The 25,804-nt window shown below is 39.8% G+C and overlaps 1 protein-coding gene across 6 annotated transcripts; it reads right to left on the bottom strand.

Moving 5' to 3' along the window:
- Positions 1 to 25,804, bottom strand: LOC125241403 (mitochondrial thiamine pyrophosphate carrier-like). Of its 6 annotated transcripts, none has more exons than XM_048149869.1 (9): positions 25,641 to 25,804; positions 24,348 to 24,492; positions 23,752 to 23,852; positions 21,867 to 21,966; positions 21,237 to 21,332; positions 20,151 to 20,272; positions 16,893 to 16,999; positions 13,800 to 13,898; positions 1 to 1,049 (listed from the first exon to the last, which is right to left on the bottom strand). In XM_048149869.1, the coding sequence occupies exons 1-9, from the start codon at positions 25,721 to 25,723 to the stop codon at positions 736 to 738; spliced, it is 1,167 nt and encodes a 388-aa protein (XP_048005826.1). In that variant the 5' UTR covers positions 25,724 to 25,804; the 3' UTR covers positions 1 to 735. The 6 variants fall into 6 exon arrangements, with proteins under 6 accessions (XP_048005826.1, XP_048005830.1, XP_048005827.1 ...); XM_048149873.1 differs by having other exon boundaries at positions 810 to 1,049; positions 16,897 to 16,999; XM_048149870.1 differs by lacking the exon at positions 1 to 1,049 and adding an exon at positions 7,410 to 8,025.

Below are 25,804 nucleotides of genomic sequence, written 5' to 3'. Positions count from 1 at the left end.
TTACTAACTTTACTAAAACTAATAATAGTATGTCTTAAAAAACTGCGCAAGTAACATCAATTTTGCGCAATTGGGTGTTGTCAGCCCCTTAATCTCTAGACCGTTATAGGAAAAAATGAGTCCAATTTTGATATGGGTTAAAATGTAACAGTGCACAGTTACTATAGTTTGTTAAACAAGTTTATCAGTAGAAAAATGCGCAAAACTCTTATTATTCGCGAGAAGAGACACTTCTCACATTCTTTATTAAATTTTGCCGCTTTGTTCTACTGACGAAAATCGTTTGATAGACTATACAGTATACAAAGTACTACGTTCAACGAGTCACAATAAACACTTGTCAATATGAAATAGGTCCAATATTGTACTTAAAGTTACTCTGATTATAGCTTTATTTGAATTTACAACTTGAAAATTATGACGTGTCGTGGTTTCCAAAATGTATCACGAAAAGTTTCTTCCTAAATAGATTTTTTTCAAATATTAATATCATTTAAAATTTGTTATAAAATCAATCTAGCGAATCCTAATATTATGACTATAACAAGTAATATATTCAAATATTTCCGAGTTTATCTATAAATTCATATAAAAATATAATTGAAGATTACGAGCTCCAAATTAAGAGGTTCTCTAAAAAGAGAAAGATTATTTAATCAACAGTTTATAAAATTGGAGGAAGTATTGGAGCAAAGAAGCATAGTTTTACGGTATGAAGGAGTCTCGTTCTTATTCTTACATATGTATAAAATTGTGTAACGCTGCCGCTTGTCGCTCGACGAACGTGCGACCGCCGCTATCGCGTCGCATCGCACCGCATCCATAGTCCATCGACATCGCCCACCTAGGACACTTCCATAGAGATGGAAGGTTTGATCTCGTCGCACTGCGTTGCATCGCCGTCGCGTTCCCGTCGCCAACGGCGTAATATTTTCCTTCTATCTCATACCATAGCAAGCCATTTCGTATGTAGTGAAAATTAAGACGCTCGTCACTTGTGCCTTGCATATTGTGATGGTCCAACCAGTGTACATGCCCGAGATGCCGTTCTGAAAAAAATAATAGGTAAAATCAATTTGTAAAGGTTGACAATGTTCATAACTATTCCAAATTTCATATCGATAGCACACCTCTGATACTGGCGATCAAATATATGAAAGAGGCGCGTTCCTAGCACACAGTCTAAGCTCGTGAAGGTGAACGCGTACCATGCTTGTATGAGTGAGATATTGACAGGTCGACTGTTCGCGTTTTTGACAGGCGGTAACTGTGAGGTAACCGAGAGGGGGTGGGCGGAACTTTCAGCGGGGAGCGGGAGTGGCCATACTGTACGATAGTAGTCTTTAGTATACTGTGATAATAGTGCAGGCTCCAAGGGGATATTCGTTTGCAAAAATAGCGCACCTCATTCTGACTTCTGAATCTTCTGATATATATTGTATAGATCCCAGACATCCTATAAACAGATATTACCAACCAGTTTTGTGGTCCCTCTCCCCCCACCTCGGCTATTAAAGATGACATACAAAGAAAAAAAAATTGAATAAAACCCCCGACCGCGACAAGGTGGACCGATTTTCATGAAACATGGTTAAGAACACTCCCGACTAACTCAGCTTTCAGACAAAAAAACTAAATCAAAATCGGTTCATCCGTTCGAGAGCTACGATGCCACAGACAGACACACACACACACAGACAGACAGACAGACAGACAAACAGACAGACAGACAGAGAGACATACACACAGACAGAGAGACATACACACAGACAGACACGTCAAACTTAATATAAGTAACACCCCGTCGTTTTTGTGTCGAGGGTTAAAAATAAAATTTCATCAAACCATGCCGTGTGGAGTACCAAATGAAAGGGTTTATTGAGTAGATCACGAATATACAATCCTAATACAGGATGTAAACCTAATACGGGCGAACCTCTCAACGGTGGTGAGTAGGGTTGTAAATAGAAAAAAAACCAAATGTTTTTTTTCAGAATTATGAAAAAAAAAACATGAAAAAAAACCGAGCACCATGGTTTTTTTTCTAAATATGTTTTTTTTTTCAGATGAACAAATAATACGACAATAACGGTTTTTCGTGAGTTGTAACGTGTTTCAATAACAATAACGTATATTTTAATTCAATTAACATTCAGTATACAAACGTTTATTGGGGAATCCCCGATGCTGCGTGTAGGGTGTAGAGGCGGTGGTGTTGCCAACAGTAAATAGTGATAACTACTAACTACAGATTTCGTAAATGTTACTTTTATAAGACCAGAAATTAAAGTTATTTGATTAAATTCGTTTTGTAGTTAACATTAAGTCTAAAAAACCGTATAAAAGTATTAACTACTTTGCAAATTTTGAGATTTCGTACTTTAGAAAAAAAACATACTCCAGAAAAAAACTGTATTTTTTCATGTTTTTTTTTCAAGCCAGAAAAAAAAACCGTTTTTTTGCAACCCTAGTGGCACACCTCGGACACTGGCGATCAAATATATGAAAGAGGCGCGTTCCTAGCACACAATCTAAGCTCGTGTAGGTGAACGCGTACCATGCTTGTATGAGTCAGATATGACAGGTCGACTGTTCGCGTTTTTGACAGGTGGTAACTGTGAGGTAACCGAGAGGGGGTGGGCGGCGCTTTCAGCGAGGAGCGGGAGTGGCCATACTGTACGATAGTACTCTTTATTATACTGTGCTAGTGGTGAGTATAGGACATCAAAAATGGAATTAGATAACTTTTACTTAAAATTGAAATATGTTTTTTATTCATACAAATTAATTCGGAACGTAATGCAAACACACTCGCGTTAAACGCTCGTTGACAGTTGTCATTGATTGTCATCGCAACCACGTTTACAGTACATTGCTGCTGGGAAATTTTTCAAAAATTCATTATGGGGTGAAAATTAAGAGTAATTCAAAAACACTTCTTAATTAATGATAACAATATTGAATTATATGCCTGGTTTCATTTATCGCCCTTATTAGGTTTACGCGCTGTATACGAGCCTCGTCTATAAGCAGTTCTCGATATTTTTAGTAATGTGACAGACGGACAGAGTCGCACCAAAAGGGTTCCTTTTGTACCTTTTTGGAAACGTCTCAGTACAAGATGTACTGACATTGGCTGAACTAGCATGACAAATACGAACGTTTCCGAAAAATTACGAAGGAAACCCTTTTCTCACTACATCCTGTACTTTACGAGAAACAAAAATTACGTATTCACTGACGTAAACGTCATCACGCTTATTATAGAATAAGTTATAAGTTAAAATACTATATTTCCATTTACCTAGATAGTACAGTCACTGACTTAAATAAGTGATGATTTGTACCTTGTCGTTTTAAATCGTTTGACAATTTCATATGACATTTTAGACACTACGTTGAAGTGACAAGGTACAGAAATTATCACTTATTTATGCCTGTAACTGTACGAGTACATACCTAATATAGCATTTTTAGTTTAGTCGAAAACCGAAAAATAGGTAAAATTTAGATTACAAACACAATTATTATATCGAACCTCGTTATTTCGAATTCGTTGCAAATTGAATAGTCGAAATTTCTTTACTTTTCACAAAAGAGTAAGCACGCTAACCTTTTAACTTGATCAAAAATTGTCGAGTTTACTAGAGTACAAAGAACTAAGGCTATGGCTTCAATGTTGACAGTAAGCGTCAAGCGGAGCAAAGCGGAAGAGCGTGCAGCGTCAAGTATTCCACTGTTTTGAGAAGTGTGTTCTGAAGAATGTGTGGGTCTACCACGAACACCGACACGTTGACCCTGTCACACTTACGTACGCATTTACAAGTGGAACAGAGATGCAATATTGGTGGTGGTTTGCGGTAGGCCCTACGAGCTAGTATAAGATGCTTGCCTGTCATCGCGACATTTATTGTTGGTCAGTTTTAAGAGCGCTTTCAAAAAATCTGCTTGCTCGCATTTCGACGCCGGCGGCGCTGGCGTGCGCCTGTGTGCAGACGCACACTATAACCAGAAGCATAACGATTGTAGCCTGCGGTACAGACATAGCGTGCGATCCTCTTCAAACCAACCTTACGTGCGGCTAGAGCGAAAGGGATAGCATTCATGGTCGGTACCGCCACGCCGTCAGTAGCGTTGCGGACTAACCATTATTGATACTTGCGTAAAAACACCACCATATATATTACATATTTGCATACATGATTTCGTGCATAAATACTTGACCTTTTAGTTTAATTATTAAACTTATCACAGTTTTTTTTATTAAAACGTGTGTAGCCTTGGAAGAAATAAATTAAAAAACTTTTATAATATAATAAATTGTGTATATAATATTGTCTTCTGTCACCGCGATAGTTACTCATGAAATAAATTTATGGAATCAGATTATATCGCGTATAATGAATATAATCCGTTTTCTTAGTTTTATTTCATTTTGTATATGATATGTTATCTAGGTTCTTTTCGGTGAAGGAAAACATCGTGAGGAAACCGGACTTATTCCAATAAGGTCTAGTTTACCCTTTGGGTTGAAAGGTCAGATGGCAGTCGCTTTCGTAAAAACTAGTGCCTACGCCAAATCTTGGGATTAGTTGTCAAAGTGGACCGCAGGCTCCCATGAGCCGTGGCAAATGCCGGGATAACGCAAGGAAGATGATGATGTTTTCTAGGTACATATATATAATGGAACTAAGATCGGTTTTCTTTAATTTTAAGTAGTTTTTTTTTTATATTTAAAATGTGTTTTTAGGGTTTCGTAGTCAACTAGGAACCCTTATAGTTTCGCCATGTCTGTCTGTCTGTCCCTCCGTCCGTCCGTCCGTCCGCGGATAATCTCAGTGACCGTTAGAACTAGAGAGCTGAAATTTGGTACCAATATGTATGTATATCAGTCACGCCGACAAAGTGCAAATATAAAAAGTGGAAAAAATGTTTTATTAGGGTACCCCCCCTACACGTAAAGTAGGGAGTGATTTTTTTTTTCATTTCAACCCTAACGTATGATTTATTGTTAAATAGGTATTTAAAAATGAATTACTGAAATCGTTTTTTGATAATATTAATATTTTCGGGAATAATCGCTCCTAAAGGAAAAAAAAGTGTGTGTCCCCCCCTCTAACTTTTTAACCATATATTTAAAAAATATTTAAAAATCACAAAAGTAGAACTTATTTATAAACTTTCTAGGAAAACTGTTTTGAACTTGATAGGTTCTGTAGTTTTTGAAAAATATGGAAAACTACGGAAGAGCTGAGCGGCTATTTACCAACGCGGCTTTAAAAACCGGCCGAGAGCGTGTCGGGCCACGCTCAGTGTAGGCACTGAGCGTGACCCGACATGCTCTCGGCCGGTTTTTAAATATTATGTTGTTTTAATTGCATGGAGCACAGGAAGGTCCACATCTATGTATTAGTTTTTTTGTAAGGAAATACAACTCTACGCTACGCCTACCTGCTTTAGTTGACTGTTGACACACTGAGACAGTGGATGCGCCAGAGTATAAAAGAGTGATTACCATCTCTTGTCAAAGATCTTGTTGAGACGAATCAAATGAACCCAAACACGAAGTGGTTTCAAGACCTGGTCGTGGAATACTCTTGACTACCTTCCAGCTTCACCATCAGATCCTGGGTACCATCTCTTGTCAAAGATCTTGTTGAGACGAATCAAACGAGCCCAAACACAGAAGAGTTTCAAGACCTGGTTGTTGAATACTCTTGACTACCTTCCGGCTTCACCATCAGATCCTGGGTACCATCTCTTGTCAAAGATCTTGTTGAGACGAACCAAACGAGCCCAAACACGGAGTGGTTTCAAGACCTGGCTGATGAATTCTCTTGACTACCTTCCAGCTTCATTATCAGATCCTGGGTACCATCTCTTGTCAAAGATCTTGTTGAGACGAACTAAACGAGCCCAAACACGAAATGGTTTCAAGACCTGGTTGATGAGAACTCATTACCTTCCGGCTTCATCATCAGATCCTGGGTACCATCACCTCTTGTCAAAGATCTTGTTGAGGCAAATCAAACGAACCCAAACACGAAATGGTTTCAAGACCTGGTTGATGAGAACTCATGACTACCTTCCGGCTTCATCATCAGATCCTGGGTACCATCACCTCTTGTCAAAGATCTTGTTGAGGCGAATCAAACGAGCCCAAACACGAAATGGTTTCAAGACCTGGTTGATGAGAACTCATGACTACCATCTGACTTCATCATCAGATCCTGAGTACCATCTATTGTCAAAGATTTTGTTGAGACGAGTCAGTAACCTAAAATGAGATTCAATAATAAATAATACTTACTAAAAATATTAGTCAAGTTAATTAGTTAGATACCAAAGTCGTCAACCCAAGGATCAAAGTTTTCGGTCGCAGTATACATGCAACAGTACAGCCAAACACGCACACAAGTGCGGTTTTGGACACGGCGGGTGCCGCACACAATGACAAAATAACTTCGCGATCGTCGAGCCGCGTGCGGAGCGGACTAACATACGTCCTGCCTCTACAAGCTCTGCCGCGGTACTGACATCGCAAGCGCGCGTAACCGGTAATAAGGAGGCATTTTTAAAAAATCGTCAAAAATATTAAATTGCAATTAATAGAAAACTTTTGCATAAAATCTGTTTGAGTAAGCGTTGCAGATTATTTTTATATTAAAACTACTTCAAAAACACGTAAGTTTTCGAAGAAATTGACACTTATTCTGAGGTGATTTCTGAAACAAATTGGATTCATCATATCCTCATTTACTCTATTCTAAAGCCTTATAACAAAGAAGTAGTCTCAGAAGATTGTAGTACAGGATATACATAATACAATTTACCACTTGAAGCATTCAAAACTATCCAAATTTTACAAATTAGACGGACTAAGTCAGCACTTTTCGCGGGTTTTCCTAAACATGCACCAGAAAAAAAATCATAATTAATTAAGTGAGTTAGTTTTTAAAAATCCAGTCTCACAACATGTAAGTTAAGAAGATGTCCTAATCGAATCCTGAACTTAATAAGTCTTTTAGATGACGGAAAGTGTAGCATTTTGCCGACTAAAACTATCAATTTTACATTATTACGACGTTTTCGTTGAATGCCCTCTTAACAAAAATGGGATTCCTTAGTGCGATAAAAATAAAACTACTTAGTGTTGGAAGTTATTTTATTAGTCTTTATTTTTGATCAACGTACATTATACAAAGTTTAATGATGCGATTAAACGTGAAATTTGTATGTGTATTATCTATAAAGACTAAAAAAATTCATAGCAAGTTTCCTCTTAGCTTCGTAAAACCTAAATATCGCCATTGTCAAAAAAAACTTAGATCTAGTATTATAATCAATAATAGTATCATAACTCACAAGCGACTCAGTGCATGTCATACGAATAAATAATAAATAAAAATCGCCATTGTCTTTATTTGTCCTAAATTTCAAAATAAATAAATTCCAAATTGTTCTAGTCTTGAAATAGCCTATCAAATTTTGCTTTTACATACCTATTCATATCGTCCAAGTTTCAAAATGAATAAAATAATGTCAAAAAGTGATGTTTTATTAAAAGCCATATTTAGTATGGATTTTCTTTTTCAAATAATGGAAAACACGATAATATTAAATATCTTAGCACAAAATAAATAAGGTATTTTTGAGACTTGGTTATTATGGCATTAAATCACTATGAAGTTTAGGCATTTTGGGAATGCGTCGAGTGAAAAAAATAGGCATTCCGAGAATCAGGCGATTTGGAATTTTAATAAATGGCTAAAATGGAATTGGTGCAATGAAACAACTTTCGATTTGGAATGCATAATACTCATGAGACAGATACAATTTTAGCTATAAAAACTGAGTGTATTAAATACTCCAGCATCGACATTACCAACACTACGATTAGCTCCGGGCGTTGTACTCGCGCATCGCGTAGCAAGTCATCTCGTACGTGGTAAACGTCACTAGACTGGTCATCTGCGCCCTGTACACAGTGACGGACCAGCCGGTAAACATGCCACGTACGCCATCCTGGAGAAAACGTTTCAATTTACTTTGGTTAATAGACCAAATAGATATATTGTAAACGCCTGTTCATGCTCCTATCACTAGAGGTGTTTTTTAGGCTGGTTATAGGCACTGGTATCACCGAGAATGAGTAAGCTATGAGCTATCGGCTGTAAAAACGAACAAAAGAAAGTTGCTCCCGCACAAATAAAGGAGACGCGATGATAGTTCGCAGCCGAGATATGAGCTACAAATCGCTCGCTCTCTCTTTTATTTACACGGGAACGACTATCTTTTGTTCTTTTTATAGCCACAGCTCATAGTTTACTCGCATTTGGTGGAACCAGTGCCATAGTTTCACACGGACCGACCGCACGACGCACGACCAATTTGTGTGAAGTCGATGTTGTCATCCGCGCGGACCAGCTCGCACCACTCTAAAGCGCTCCCTGAACTGAACTTAATACATATTATTAGTCCGGTGTGGATCCTCCGCGCTGTCGATCCGTGTGGCACTAAAACCAGCCTAAAAGCGGCAGGCCATGTACTGAACGAATGAGGCGTGCGTAGTTTAAACAGTTCTACTAAATTCTATACAGTTTGATCGTGTCGTGCAAACCAACGCCGCGTTGCGTTCGGTTCCGGGCGGCAAGTACACATAATGTATATAATTAAAGAGAACCCTTGAATGACAGCGGCGCTTGACGCGCTCCGCTTGCGCACAGTCCATGGCCTTAAAAGGCGACCAGCGTCAGAAGCAAGAGCAGTGTTACACTATGTTCCGATTATACCTATTAAGATTGCATGCTTGTATAGTGATTTATGCAAATGAATAACAAAATAGTGTTGGTAACGACTTGAGGCTTTGGAGTTCGTCTTTAATAGACTCAGTTTTATATGGGTAAGTGTAAGTTCTTGTGAAAATTGAGTTTTTTGTGTAAACTTTCTTGCGTCTAGAACAAGACGCTAAAGTGATTTAAGAATCAGGTTGTGGTATGAGTCGGAAATTAAGACATATATTTTTAGTTTTCGTCTTTATTGTTATTCCCATGTTAGCTCCAGAAAGAAGTTATAAGTACTAATAAGATATGCTATTGCTACTACATAATTATATACAGTTAACAGCATAACTGAATCACCATACTTCATCCCATTCACTGCATTTACATTATTAATATTTTCATGCATGCAATATTTTTCACCAAAAACTGTAGAACTTTTTTTAAATATTTATCCTAAAATTATTTTTTCATCCAACCAGGACAGACAATATGTAGTAGTCATTACATGCCCTTTAAAATAAGTTATGTTTTTTTTTTATATCAATACCGTATTTTTATTGTTATCTTAAGATTAAGTCCGCTACAAAAATGAACTAACGACAGATATGTTGATTGATTTGCCTTTGATTTGACTCAATTTTGCGCCGGAATATACAACGTCAGTAGCTAACTATAAAAATAAGCTTGATTTAAATGATTGATAACTATATTAATGGGCATATAATTCCTTACCTTAAATGACTTACCAACTGAATTGGGAAGAAAAAAATAATAATGGGAAAAAAGTTAGGCGACATTTTACAGTTTTCGGTAATATGAAACAATATTTTTTTTTTTAATTGAAGAAAATAATTTGTAAGGCTTAATTGTAGCGGCAATCAAAGAGTAAAATTCTGCGTAAAGCATTTTTGAGTAAATTGATTGTCGTCAAATTACTGACTTAGTTTTGCTCCTAACTGTATTATACAATAGGTACTATAAGTAATATAATATTTTATTACTAATGTTGTAAAGCATTACTTTAAATATTATGATTGAATTTCAATGGGTTAAATTTCCAAACAAGTAATAGTAGTAAAACATTTTATTACAAGACAAAAATACAATTCCATACAAAACATACGAACGAAATTGAACATTTGCTTTGATAAAACTGGAGTGTTAATATAACTGAAATCGAACCTTTTTCACTCCATAGAAGCAGCGTGATGCTATAAAGGAAGAAAGGTCGCGTGTTTTTGACATTAAATTACTTTTATGAATACAATGCAATAAGCTTTTATTGTTATAATAAAAAAGCTTTGTCATTTACGATAATCAAATGACACTACAAATCTTCTTTAATAGATTCGTGCGCGTACGGTCACAAAAGTACACTCAAAGGCGATACAGACCGCCTTAGAATGGTTAAAACAAAATGGTGGTCGACGTCAGGCTGCGTAAGGTCGTAGACTGGACTCACGCGTGCCGCGACGCGCGGCGCTACAAGCGCCAAATGAGACTGGTCATGAATTAGGTCGATAATCATCGCTTCATCAGTCTTATCAGTTCCACGCTTGAAGCGTCCATCTATTGTCCACAGAAATAGGCACTCCAAAGGCTCAACATCGCCAACACTAGTCCGGCACCGGACGACTGTAGTACTCGCGCTGGGCCAAGCATATCATCTCGTAAGTAGTGAAAGCTGCCACGGAGTGCACTTGCGATTTAAAGTTCGAGACGTCATAGCCGGCGTATAGGCCATTAATGCCCTCCTGAAAAGTAAAGCCACTCTTGTATGTAGTAGTCAAATGTATGCAATTTATATGAAATTTGCAGATTAAAGCGCAGACTTGACGGTAGACATAGGTAGGACTTAAGGGACTCCACACGGTTTTCATTCATTAGGGTTCCGTAGTCAACTAGGAACCCTTATAGTTTCGCCATGTCTGTCTATCTGTCCGTCCGTCCGTCCGTCCGTCCGCGGATAATCTCAGTAACCGTTAGCACTAGATAGCTGAAATTTGGTACCAATATGTATATCAATCACGCCAACAAAGTGCAAAAATAAAAAATGGAAAAAAATGTTTTATTTTTGACAAGTTTTGAGTTGAAACTCCTAAATTTAGGATTTAAAAAGTAAGATTATAAGACCAACGGCTATCGGTTCTTCAATCTTTTATCTCTATTTGTAAGAGCCATATTTTGAAGAAAAAAAAACATACATATTTTTATTTTAACATGGTCTAAAAACACTTTTATCGAAATTTGATCAATTAAAACAAAAGTTATGACCATAAAACCAGTTTTTGACCCTAAAATTGTTCAACTTTGATGCCAAATATCACAGAAACAATGAACTGAAGGAATTATGAAAAACAATTTTGTTTCAAGACGATGATGTTAATATGATCTTATAGGCTTTAGAAACTATCATAATATCAATGGATTCAAATCGTAGGTCATTGGCGCAGGGAACGCCCTTGAAACATGACTTTGACTTCATGACAACTACATGATTTTACTTGTACAAATTTATTAAGTTTTCCATTCGTCTTTCAGCTAGAATTAGGATTATTGTGCGCGGTCACGGGAAGTAATACGAAGAAAGCGACGTTTTCTTTCATTAGTTATATACACATTTATTATATTTAAAATTAAATGACGCTTAAAAATAATAAACATATGCCAATATCAAAAAAATACAGAGCACAATACAGTTCAACTACAAAAAAGAGGGGCTTTACTTTGTTTGCTTAGAGAATAATATAAATAATATAAAAAATCTATTCAAATATTGCGGCTCAACGATCTAAAAGTCTGAGTATTTGAAAATTAGAGTAGGTGTACACCTATACCGATTTCTGATCTTTCGCCACTTTTTGTGTGAATTGTTGGTAGGACACAAAATTGGTCCACATGACGTTTATTGTTTTTATTGTCAATAATTTTAGCGCTGTAGTTGCCCCTAATTTCTAGGCCAAATATAATTAAAAATGTCGTCCCAATCTTATTTAGCATGGATAAATAAACCTAATTCTCTAATGCCTCGAACGCGAGACCACGAACTGCACGCATAGTTCCGAAAAAGCAACATTTTGTGTTAAACGCTGACATTTTCATATCATATCAGCTCTGAAATCGACCGACATTCCGTAGCATTCCGTCCATTCGGCCGCGGACCAAACAAAAACCGTGCGGCTAGTGGTAAATATTAGTGTAAGGCCTAAGTGCACGCTCAAGCGGGGCGTGAGGCGTTCAAATGAAACAATTGAAGCTCATACAAGTGTCCTGAGTCGAAGCTGCATACGGTAGATGCCCGCTCACCCGCCCTCTACACGTCCCGCCTCCACTCAGGCCTTACATTTCGTCACTACTTTTAAAAAAACGTATCTTCGTCTGTCAATGAAAAGAAAATTGTAGTAAGTATGTATGGAATGCATATAGACTTACTGCGTTTTAACTTTGAGGAACAGCGTGAGATACGAGATGTTTAGGGTTCCGTAGTCAACTAGGAACCCTTATAGTTTCGCCATGTCTGTCTGTCCGTCCGTCCGTCCGTCCGCGGATAATCTCAGTAACCGTAAGTACTAGAAAGCTGAAATTTGGTACCAATATGTATATCAATCACACCAACAAAGTGCAAAAATAAAAAATGGAAAAAAATGTTTTATTAGGGTACCCCCCCTACATGTAAAGTGGGGGCTGATATTTTTTTTCATTCGAACCACAACGTGTGATATATTGTTGGATAGGTATTAAAAAATGAATAAGGGTTTACTAAGATTGTTTTTTGATAATATTAATATTTTCGGAAATAATCGCTCCTAAAGGAAAAAAAGTGCGTCCCCCCCCCTCTAACTTTTGAACCATATGTTTAAAAAATATGAAAAAAATCACAAAAGTAGAACTTTATAAATACTTTCTAGGAAAATTGTTTTGAACTTGATAGGTTCAGTAGTTTTTGAGAAAAATATGGAAAACTACGGAACCCTACACTGAGCGTGGCCCGACACGCTCTTGGCCGGTTTTTAAAAGTGGTGACGATTTATATTTTCCGCTCGACGCTCAACGCGGTATGAACGGTCTCTCTTACTTTAAGACGATACAGGAGGAGTCAATTCTCATACAAATGCTCTCGACTATTTTCTCCCTCGTTTTTGAAGATAGAGCAATGATTTTTTCAACACAGATTATTATTGTTTTTATGTGTCGGACCGTTTTGATTTTTGTTGTTTAAAGACGCTAGAGCCGATCAAGAATTTCCAAAAACGGCCTTATTGATTATGGCGCAAAAAAAAGGTGTGGTATTCAAAATTGTTAACAATTAGCCAAAAAAACTAAACGGTCCGACACAGATTATTTCATTGTTATTCAGATTCTCAATTTTCGTTACGATTGATTAAGTTTTGAAGGAGGAAACAGTCGAGAGCGGAAACTCGACATTAAAGATTTTTTCGTAATATCTTTTAATGTTCTAGAATGGACAAGTTTTTCGATAAATCTAGTTAATAACACTAGTGTATTCAACTAAAATTCCCAAATTGAAAGGGGGGCTTTCTATTTTAGCATTTTCACTCCTGTAGCGTCTTAAAGGCTTTATGTCACTCGTTGCGTCGCGTCGCTTGCGTTCAGACCACGGCCTTACTTAATAAATGTATAAGAGTTTTGAATGATTCACGGTTATTTTCATTAGATTTATATTGACCGGGATAAAGACCGTGAAAGGACCGGTGAAGTCAGAATTGAACAAACGTAGTGACACTGTGAGTGTAGTGTGTTTGGACAGACCATCGAGTGTGAATGCGACCAGTGGTAACGCTGAAAGTGAACGCAGCCGACGCGCGCGAAGGAGCGTAGATCGCGCGCTGTCTATGCAACTTTAACATCCACCCGCCTTCGTCAGTTTTCCGTGATCATGATGCATGCAACTGCGTCGAAATATCGGGAGCTCGACAAAAATCAAAAAGGTAATCACGGTCTATATCCCGGTCAGTATAAGTCTTAATAAATATATAGTTTGAAAAGGACGCCCACCTTGCGGATCATGTCGACCAGGCAGCTGATGAGCGTTTTGCATCTGATGAGTTTCTTCGTCATCGAGGGCGTCTTCACTGTGGGGTCCGCCACGTGGCTCTGTAATGGGCAACTTCATTTGAAAATTGGGGCATTTATGGAAAATATTGTGCAAAAGTTGTTATTAGAAGACCATATAGTATGATTATAAAACTAAGTAATGCCAATGACATATTGTGTAACTCCGTATTTTTTTTTCTTAGCCTATTAGAGTGTCCCACTGCTGGGCAAAGGCCTCTTCCCTGGCTCTCCATATTTCCCGATTCTCCTTTACTTCCGGCCAGTTGTTTAGGAAATCTCGTATAGACGGATAAAATCTAAGAAAAAAACGTACCTCAAAGCCATAGAGAAAAAGGTACGGTGGCCTAATGGCGTTACACTTTTGGGGAACGCTCGACTAGATGGCGCTAATATTAATTTTTGTCATTTTAACACATATCATGCTAACAATATGGGCCAAATTGTCGAAACTGAGGTTCAAAGGTTTTAAGCTTGTGTCGAGAGATGGCAGTCTATGCACTGCGATTACACATTTTACTTTGACAGTAACTCTATAATACTCGATCCTCTTTGGTAATGCATAGAATAGATCATACCAGACTCCCATGTCGCTAGATTTAAGGGTTAAGGCACACTTCGGACACTGGCGATCAAATATATGAAAGAGGCGCCTTCCTAGCACAGTCTAGAAGCTCGGGTAGGTGAACGCGGACTATGCTTGTATGGGTGAAATATGACAGGTCGACTGTTCGCGTTTTTGACAGGCGACAACTGTGAGGTAACCGAGGGTGGGCGGCATTCCAGGAAGAACAGATAAAAATATAGGACTAACTCTGAAAAGTTTCAAAACATTCAATCGGTCAGATTTTCCAATCATCCGACATTATCATCCTCCTTGCGTTATCCCGGCATTTGCCACGGCTCATGGGAGCCTGGGGTCCGCTTTGACAACTAATCCCAAGATTTGGCGTAGGCACTAGTGTTACGAAAGCGACTGCCATCTGACCCTCCAACCCGAAGGTTAACTAGACCACCTTATTGGAATTAGTCCGGTTTCCTCACGATGTTTTCCTTCACCGAAAAGCGACTGGCAAATATCAAATGACATTTCGCACATAAGTTCCGCAAAACTGGTGCAAGACGGGGTTCGAACCCGCGACCTCCGGAACGAAAGTCGCACGTACTTACCGCTAGGATACCAGCGCTTCTTTAAATCCAATCTCCAATCGTCCGACATATCAGTCCCATTATAAATACAATTACGGATATACGGAACATGACTCCATTTATTTTTACGTAACCGGTTACGCCGCCGGAACCGAGCCATGAAGTTGACTGTGAAATTATTGTCATTTTGTCATTCGCCGAGATGGTCTGGTGCGTAACACATAATGACGATAACTAACCCGCATGGTTGTAGCATAGATTAAATTATACAAGATCATACCATACCATACATTAAAATGCGACCGCCTAGGAACGTGCAAGTGCATACACTACACCACACATAGATGGCGCCACAAAGAAATGCCTTGTTGCCATCGATTATTTGTAGATTGGCGTTGTGTCACTTTCGAGCCATAAATCTATGTCAAAAATGACACTTAACGCCATCTACAAGTATAATCGAAAGCTGCAAGTCATTTTTTGTGGCGCCATCTATGTGTGGTGTAGTGTATGCGCGTTCTTAGGCGGCCTCATTAGAATGTATGGGATGGTATGATATTATTATATTTTAATCTACGGTTGTAGGTAACCATCTTTGAAATCAACCACAAACGGATGTAAAGGAAACATATTTGGGGTCTAAGTTCGGTTTATAAACCGCTAATAATTACATTAACAATTTCCGAAGGCTCGTGGCGCCCCCTGCCATCCTTAATATTTAGTGTAAACCGTTCATATTGAGCGTGCAGCGGGGCCGGGCGTGCGGCGTGCATGTCAAACAATGAGGAGGCACACTCAATGGTTATGACAGATGGCGCCACCCTATTAGTCCATTGTACAGATAAAGAATTTCATACGTGAGAGCGAGAAGATGATATGTTTTTTCTAGGAATGACAGTGACATGCCTAGGCAGTTGCACAGGCGCCGCCTGGCGGGTTAAAATGTCAGTGTGCCTCCTCATTGAAGCTCATAGGTACAAGTGTCCTGAGTCGACGCTGCATAGGGTGGAACGCTCCACTCGGGCCTTCACTTAGAGTGTCCTGGGATTAGTTGCCACCGGACTCTCAGGAACCGTGGTATATTGCCGTGATAACGCTAACGCCGTAGCTTGTCTGGACGACGATCGCGCGACCGTCGCCATCTCGTCGCATCGCATCGCCACAGATTAAATATATGAAAATCATACCATCCCATACATTAAAATGCGACCGCCTAAGAACGCGCATACACTACATCACACATAGATAGCGCCACAAAAAAATGTCTCGTAGCTTACGATTATACTTGTAGATGGCGTTAAGTGTCACTTTTGACATAGATTTATGGCTCGAAAGGGACACTTAACGCCAATCTACAAATAATCGATGGCAACAAGGTATTTTTTTGTGGCGCCATCTATGTGTGGTGTAGTGTAAGCGCGTTCTTAGGCGGTCGCATTTTAATGTATGGCATGGTATGATCTTCTTATATTATTTAATTTAATCTATGGCAACGCTTATCATCGACGTCGCCCGCATAACGGCTCAGCCACGACATTGGTCTAAGCGCGACAGCGGTGAGCGGCAGCCATATGTGCGAATGAAAAGTCCCATCGCTGTGTCTCGCTCCAATGTATGGCCGCCGCTCACCGCTGTCGCGCTTAGACCAATGTCGTGGCTGAGCCGTAAGACACTTCCATACAGGGGGCCGATTTTTGAGTCTCACGGCGTTCGAATTCAGAAAATTGTCACTGAAAATAATAGGCAATTCACCGTTTTCAACCGGCATTTTAGTGACAGTGAGACTCAAAAATCGCCCCCCTGATCGAAGGTTTGATTTCGTCGCATCGCCGTCGCGTGCCCGTCGTCCACGCAAGTCCACGGCGTAAGTAGAAGAGGAAGGATTACCTACTGCTATCTGAAGTCTCCGTTTGGCCAGGTCGAATGGGTAGGTCGCCGTTTTGGACACGAAGCCAGCTGTTGAACCGGCTATGGATGATGCGATGAGGATATGTCTGTGAAATACATTTATTATTGATTATTGTGAAAATTTGTACATTCAATTCAAGGTATTAAATATAAGATACCAAAGAGGATCGAGTATTATAGAGTTACGCCGTGGCTTGCGTGGGCGACGGTCGCGCGATGGTCGCGCGACGGCGATGCGACGCATACGAAATCAAACCTTATCGATATGGAAGTAGACGATGCGACGAGACGATATTTCGACGCAGTTGCATGCATCATGATCACGGGAAACAGCCTATATCCTGTATTCACGGTCTACTCGTATATCCCGGTTAATATAAGTGTAAGTAATGAAGTTAGCCGTGAATCATTTAAAACTCTTTAGACATGTCACAAAATATAAGGTCACAAAATATAAGGTTAATAATAAATAAGGCTAATAATATCAAAGAGGATCGAAAGTATTATAGAGAGTGACTGTCGAAGTAAAATGTGTAATCACAGTGCATAGACTGCCATCTCCTGACAGGCTTACAACTTTTGAACCTCAATTTTGACAATTTGGCCCATATCCCTAGTTTGATATGTGTTAAAATGTCAAATATTAATATTAGCGCCATCTAGCTGAGCGTACCCCAAAGGTGTAATGCCATCTAGCCCACCGTACAATTTTATGTATGGTACTGAGGTACGTTTTTTTCTTAGACTGTATCTGTCTATACGTAGTTATATATGTCTTTGTATATACCAAAGAGGATCGAGTATTATAGAGAGTTACTGTCGAAGTAAAATGTGTAATCACAGTGCATACTCGTAGACTGCCATCTCTTGACACAGGCTTAAAACTTTTGAACCTCAGTTTTGACAATTTGGCCCATATTCCTAGCTTGATATGTGTTAAAATGTCAAATATTAATATTAGCGCTATCTAGCTGAGCGTAATACCCCAAAGGTGTAACGCTATCTAGGTCACCGTACCTTTTTCTGTATGGTACTGAGGTACGTTTTTTTCTTAGACTTTATCTGTCTAGATGGAGTTATTGCAGGTAATACTTAGCTAGTATAAGACTTCGGGCCGGTTGCACCAAACCGTCTGTCTCCGTTAAAGGGTTCGTTAAATTTTATTGTATGGGAAGTTCCATAGACGTCTACTGCGTGACGATGATGTGTTTGTCAAATGTGGTTGATGCAACTGGCCCTTAGTTGCGGACAAAAATATGTATCACAACCTCAACAATGTATTGATATTTGGCTACTTGCATCGAGTGTCCCGAGGAAGCGAAATATTCTTAATACTCGCTAGCGCTACGCTCGTGATTCTAATTTAGAACCTTGAGCGCAGTGAGGCACTCACAAATCACCAAATGTAAATCATTTTGGTCTCGTGTCGCACATACAACTATTCGCCTCAGCAGGGCAGACCGACAAGAAAAAAAAAATTATGCATAGCAAGTGAAGCCACAGAACTAAATCAAGATAGAAGGAAAATGCTCGGCGATTAACAGCGAAACCGAGCGTGTATAACGTTTTGTGTCGAGCCTATGACGTCACGAGTGTACTTTAGTGATGGGAACGTTGTCGCCGCGTAACCCGCGTGGAAACGATTTAAAAAGATCGATTGTGGAGGTTGCGTGCGGCGGGCTGCCCGCCGAAATTAAAAATATCGGATGTTCATCTTCGTTGTGAAATGAAGTAAGTATATACCTGTATATTCGTGTGATGACAAACAATTCACTAGTAGGTATATAATTTGCCTAAGACCAGGAACAAAGATTTTAGTAGGTAGGTATTAATACTACTTAGTTAATATTTCGTAATATTTTTAATAAAGTCGACCATGTACTGACAGCATTATCCTCATGTTATTTGTTACAACTTTTAGTAATATATAAATATAATTAACCATTAACACATTTTTAGAGTTATTTTTATTCATAATAAATATAGAGCGTATTATGTTTGTATTTGTTTTTCTGCCGACCACAGCAAATTCAACGTTAATACCGTAACTGTAACCTATTTTTAAGTTAAATTTACTTTTCACTCGTACTTTATATGTATAGTTTCATAACAATATAAAAACATAATTATAATTTCCACTGCTTCGCAAAATCGATTTAAATCGAATAAGGAAATCGCAGCGTACATGACGATATAGTTCCGTGGTGCACCACTATTCTTAAGTTCGACGTGAGTTCGACGGACAAAATAACAAACCTACCTTCACTTTGTCTCGACAGTTTGAATAGCCTATTTTTATATCGCTTGTTTTAATCGCACGCCAAGTCGGACTCGTCAAATTAAAGCCGCAATGGAAAACTAGTTTGACGGCCGTACGTCAGCTAATGTTTTGATGATAAAAATAGGAAAATCTTAGGTCAAATGGTACTTACCGGTGATAGGAAACACTTTGCTTAACACCCTTGCTTTTATTGGTGGTGTTTGAACAGTTAATTATCGAACACCGACCCATTTTGTATTTTTCACTGTATGTCACTCGCGGGCAGCGGTCGGGAGCAGACTGTCGTGCGCGGCGAACAATGTTACTCGCTATTTAACTTTTCCGCACGCGAAGTAGATACACTTTTTCCTTCTATCTTGATTTAGTTCTGTGAGTGAAGCATTTTATGCGACGAGCTGCTTTAGAACCGGGTAACCGGGTTCCAACGATTGACTACCTATGTGTCTCTATACATAATAGGTATGACGACTACATAAAAAAATGGCATTCTGTTTAGTCCGTCAGTTAGATCGTCCAAAAATACTGACCACATATTTTTCGCTTTTTCTAATTAATGAAAAAATACAAAGATATAGAGCATCAAAGTTCCGGAGTGGGGGCTTGTGACATCGCTTCTAACGCCGTGGCTTGCGTGGGCGACGGTCGCGCGATGGTCTCGCGACGGCGATGCGACGCATACGAAATCAAACCTTATCGATATGGAAGTATGAGACACGACGGCGACGGTCGCGCGACCGTCGCCCACGCAAGACACGGCGTAAGTAAAAATTGTACCTAGGCGTGACGTAACGCGAAACTTCAACGCACCGTCGGCATTTTTCATTTACGAGAAAAAAAGGAAAAATACGTGTCTATAAGTAATATTCTTTGATAATCTAATTGACGGACTAATTTTTTTTTTTAGTCGTCTCGCCTATTATAGTTATTAACAGTGAGCAAACAACATTTTTTCTTACTTTCTCTGCGCCGCCTTTTTCTCTGCCTCCGTCTCAGGGCTTTCTATATATGCCATGTAGTCCATAACGAGGGGCTGGACGAAACGAAACACCGCGAACGTGATGCCCACTTGTGGGCCCATCTGGGGACAACACAGCTTAATGTTAGAGTGTGAGGCCTGAGTGGATGAGCGGAGCGTTCGTCGGAGCGTGCAGCGGGGCGGGCGGGCATGCGTGTTTCACTTTTGTATGGAGAAAAAAAAACTTGTGATAATATTCATGACTTCGCTTACGGCGTGGCTTGCGTGGGCGACGGTCGCGCGATGGTCGCGCGACGGCGATGCGACGCATACGAAATCAAACCTTATCGATATGGAAGTAGACGATGCGATGAGACGCGCGACCGTCGCCCACGCAAGACACGGCGTTACAAATTGGTGCTCCCTATAAACTATCTGTTTTAATTTTCAAAGGAATTGGAAGAGGTTGCGCCCATTGAAAATATAAAGTGATACATTGCACAAAAATGAACTATGCTCTAGATTTACAAAATATAGTAAGAAATCTGAATTTTTGGTAGAAAACACGAAAATATCACTTTTTCTTTGGAAATAGGTAAAAAAACTGAAAAATCTTACTTAGAACATTTTTCAAGTGACCAAAATCCAAGTTATTTATTTATTTGGGTTAAACTGTGGCGTAGGCGAGAGGCTGGCAACCTGTCACTGCAATGACTGTCACAATTTGGATTTCTGTCAACCCCTTTTTGCCAAGAGTGGCACTGAAACTTAATAGTTCATGTGCTCTGCCTACATCTTTATGGGATACCGGCGTGATTATATTTATGTATTTATATGGAGACGGTTCACTATCACACCACTCTCCAATTTAATGGTAGCCGCTTAAACTTCTTTCGAGCTTCCGCTGAGAAGGAAGCAAGGAACGCAAGGAACGAGGATGATGATGTTCTGAACGTGCATTCATTCGTTTGTGCGCAGATGACAACACTTGACTTCCATACCTTTATCGGTACACCATCGAACGAATGCTCGCTCAGAACTGTTCAGAACACTAAGTGAAAACGCGGCAGCTTCTAACAGGTCATACCTGCAAGACAGACGCGGTGAGGCCCTCGTAGAAGGCCAGGAAGCCGCCACGGCGGTACACCTCACGCGCACCCTGCAGCATCCCGCCATATTGCGCCTACACAAACACAATCATCAAAGACATACACAACTTCGTAAAAGCAGGGGCGATTCTATCGTAGGCCACTCTACAACCATGTCAAAATAACAAGCAGTAAGAGATTTCTTATAATACATTATGATTTATAACGTCACTACGAATAGTTCTACAGTGGCCTAGGGTTCCAATTGGTTGCCGAACACATATTTTTCGGATGTTTCTAATATTTTTTAATGAAAAAAAAAATACAAAGTTCCGAGTGGGGGCTTGTGACGTAACTTTTGAGTAAAAATTGTACCCAGGAAATGAAATAATTGTGTTCAAAAATTTTTGATAGTCTAAAGCTGAGTAGACCTGCAAGTTATTGTTGCAAGTTTTGAGATGCAAAACTATAAGTAAGAGTGAGTGGCAAATATCTGCATAAATACTTCTGTTTCAACACGTGCAACAAGAACTTGCTCGTCTAAACCTGGCTTAACTGACGGACTAAATAGTTTATTTAGTCGTCTCGCCTATTAACGGAAATCAATAAAACACGTTGTATTATAATACCTTGACGACCATCTGTCGTACGCGGATCACTTCGATTGGTGACACGAGGGTTGCGCTCGCGCACCCAGCGAATATGCCACACATGAACAGGAGCACTTTCCTGTAAGAAAATATAGTTATAAATATTTGCAATTTAAGAATTTTACATATTTTATCGGTGATAGAAACGAACAAAAGATAATCGCTCCCGTGTAAATAAAAGACGAACTTTAGATAACTCGCTATCTTCGCTATATAGTTCGCTGTTGATGGGACCAAATGCCTGAAGATAAAATGTAATTAACCATAGAAAGTCGTTCGCTAGTTTGCGGTGGTACAGCGACATCTAGCGAAAAATTTGGACATCAAAATTAATACTTATACATTTTACGACTTCAAGTCGTTAGCCAGTTTGCAGTGGTAATAGTGACATCTAGCGACAACTTTCACTACGGTATATTCGTCTAACTTCTGATATTCATAAACGCACTCAGTTATCAAGCCGATAAAGTTTATTTGTCCCTTTTCGACGTATTTGTGTGATAGAAAAGGACAAACGAACTTTATCGGCTTGATAACTTTAGAGTACGTTTATGAATAAGGGAGTTAATATCTTCTGGCACGGCAGGAGGGGTCAATTCTCCATACAAACGCTCTTGACTATTTCCTCCCTGGTTTTTGAGGATAGAACACTGATTTTTTTAACACAGATTATTATTATTTTTCTCAGTATTTATTTTCTTTCTTAGGCTAGGCTGTTTATAATATGAATATAAAAGTAAAATACAAAAACACATACAAAACAATATAAAACACATATAAACACATTATAAAAAACCTAACCTAGGGTGCCGCCAGCAGCGGGGCAGGGCCCAAGCTGCCGGTGGTTAGGGCTGCAGAGAGAGGAACCATCGAACTATCCGCGCTGTGTCCAAGATCACCGCCTTCTGCATCTGGCCCTTGATCCAGCCACCTAGCGAGAGTCTCTTAAGATGTTGGTCGAGACTCTTCGCTATGAGACCGTTCGCTGAAACGACTAACGGAACAATGATCGTTGATTCAACATCCCACATGGCGGTTATATCGTGAGCCAAGTCTAGGTACTTACTGGATGAGTCAACGAGCACTGCCCGGCGTTGCAGACTGCAGTCGATCTATTATCACAATGTCAGGCTTATTGGCTACAATAGTCCTGTCAGTGATAATAGATCGATCCCAATAGAGCGTGGCACGACCATTTTCGAGAACGGGTGCAGGTAAGTACTTGTAGTACGGTACTTCGCGGTCCACAAGGCCGTATTGAAGAGCAAGTTGCTGGTGAATAATCCTGGCTACGAGATTATGTCTGTGCAAGTACTCGCCGTTAGCAAGATGAGAACAACCGGAAATGATATTATTATTATCTGTATCGTCTGTTTTTATTTTATTGATAATCTTATTTTGAAAGACGCTAGAGCCTATCGAAAATTTTAAACAACGGCCTTATTGATTATGACGCAAAAAAGGTGTGGTATTCAAAATTGGTAACAATTAGCAAAAAAAAACTAAACGGTCCGACACAGATAATATCATTGTTATTCAGATTTTCAAATTTCGTTACGATTGATTAAGTTTTGAAAGAGGAAACAGTCGAGAGCGGAACCTCGATTTTAAAGAATTTTTAGCAATATCTTTTAAATGAGTTATTCTGAGTGGACAATTTTTTTTCGATAGCTCTTATTAACAACACTAGTATATTTAACTAAAATTCCCAAATTGAAAGGGGGCTCTCTTTTCTATTTTAGCATTTTTGCTCCTGATTTTTTCAGTGGAGATAGTTGAAGGGATGGAGAGTGACATAGGCTACTTTTTGTCTCTTTCTAACGCGAGAGAAGCCGCGGGCAAAAGCTAGTGTTTATATACTTACTTTACTTTAGGACTTGTGTACGGGGCTGCATAGTTTTCAACAAACTTGGTACTTATTTCATAAGCGTGGAACTGCGAGGCCACGGACAGGATGGAGTGTAACTGAAAAAAAAAAACAATGCATTTTACAATGTAGAAAAGTCTGACCAAAAGCGACATCTATGATGCTTGAACGATAATATTAATATACGATAATATCGCCGACGGCTATATTTCCGAGCTCATATAACCCGACAACCTTCAAAATCAAGAGTGAACAGGCATCTTCTGGGCGAGCTCCCTCCATCGTAGGCCACGACCACCAGCTTTGCCTTTGGCTAGTCTGTGGCCAAGAGTAAGCCCATCCATTCGGCGAAAGCCGATTCCACATCGATATATTTTTTTTAAATTATAAATGGGCTTACTCTTGGCCACAGATTAGCCAAAGGCAAAGACGTGGCCTACGATGGAGTAAGCTCGCCCAGAAGATGCCTGTTCACTCTTGATTTGAAGGTTGCGGGTTATATGAGCTCGGAAATATAGCCACCGGCAAGGGATTCCACTCCGTGGCAGTGCGCATAAGATCGATATGTTTGGGAAGACCGTATATGTCCTTACTTGTCCGAGACTGTGCCCATGCCAGAAGGTGGTAAAGCCTTCCTCCTTGAGGATTCGCCAGGATAGACTGAGCCATGTTCGTCCTTTGTTTTTTGGCTGCAGTTGTGTGCGCACCTTCACGATGTCCAGCGGTTGGGTTATAAACCTGAACAATAACAATAACAGGCCTTTACGTCTGTGACAGATGATTTAAACAGCATCCAAACTCGAACGACACGATGTTCGTAACCGTGTAGCCCAATTCGAGGGAGAATCCCGCGTCCACATACGCGGCAGGTGTATGCCCCCCAGGTGGGCGGGCCCTTGCAGGCATGCATGTAGTCCATGTTTGTAGGTCGCAAATTAAGGAAAGGGATTGTTAACACTAGAAAAATGCATGTTTGCATAGTTTAAGTAGCATAATTTTGCATAAAACCAGCGTGACACAGGGGACCGTAATCATGGCAATAACAGGCAAAAAAAAGTTGATTCACCCTATTACAACCATAAGTGTAAGGCCTGAGTGGACGCTCGGAGCGGAGCGTTCGGCGTGGCGTGCAGCGGGGCGGGCGAGCGTGCGTCCACCCTATGCAGCGTCGACTCAGGACACTTGTACCGCGCACAGGCCGCCGCTCGCCCGAGCGTGCACTCAGACCTTAGGTATACTAAAGGAAGTTTGATAGCGGTTCAGGGTCGAGTCTCATGCATGGCACTTTCCGTTTGGACTGTTCAAAATCAAGTAATTATGCTGAGCCGAATGCAGCCATGATCTGCCGCTAAAATGAACTGTTCTGTTCCATACATTCTGGAAAGATCCAGGAACTTCCTGGATACCACAGTTATTAGAAGGTAAGTCAACAAACAATTAAAACATCTCAAATATTCATAGCTTTTCAACTTGAACGGCTGTCACATATCAATAAACCACTTATTAATCTATCTATAAATAAGGGACACAACACTCCTATGAGACTCCATCTGATATTACAGGACTATCAACTTGTGGCAGAATGGCACTTATACTACTTACGAGTGGTTTGCGCCTGATATTTATTTCTCAATGTTGCTCACTGGAAGCATGGCACGTGAACACGCTGCAGGCATATTCGGAAAATAGCTATCAAATATATGAAAGGGCCCGTTCGTACGCACACAGTCTAGGCTCGTGTAGGCAAATATATCGACTGGTCGCGTTCTTGACAGACGGTATCTGTGAGGTAACAGAGGGTGGACGGCACTTTCAGCGGGATACAAGGAGTGGCCATACTGTACGATCTGCAGGCGTGCAAACTATTTGATTCGTAGTTACTATACCTAGTGGTGATTCCAGAAATCACGCCAGCAATAAGCTTCTGGTTAGGTGTGAGTGTTTCGTCCTTCCTAAAGCCGACAACCATGTCACTTCCACGCCATAGTCGTACCGTACGCGCATTTTGCTTTTTACTATTGCATACTGATAATTTTAAATGACAGACGGA

This window comes from Leguminivora glycinivorella, chromosome Z (assembly GCF_023078275.1).
Source record: "Leguminivora glycinivorella isolate SPB_JAAS2020 chromosome Z, LegGlyc_1.1, whole genome shotgun sequence".
NCBI classification, from domain to species: domain Eukaryota; kingdom Metazoa; phylum Arthropoda; class Insecta; order Lepidoptera; family Tortricidae; genus Leguminivora; species Leguminivora glycinivorella.
This window is presented reverse-complemented; position numbering and strand designations above follow the sequence as displayed.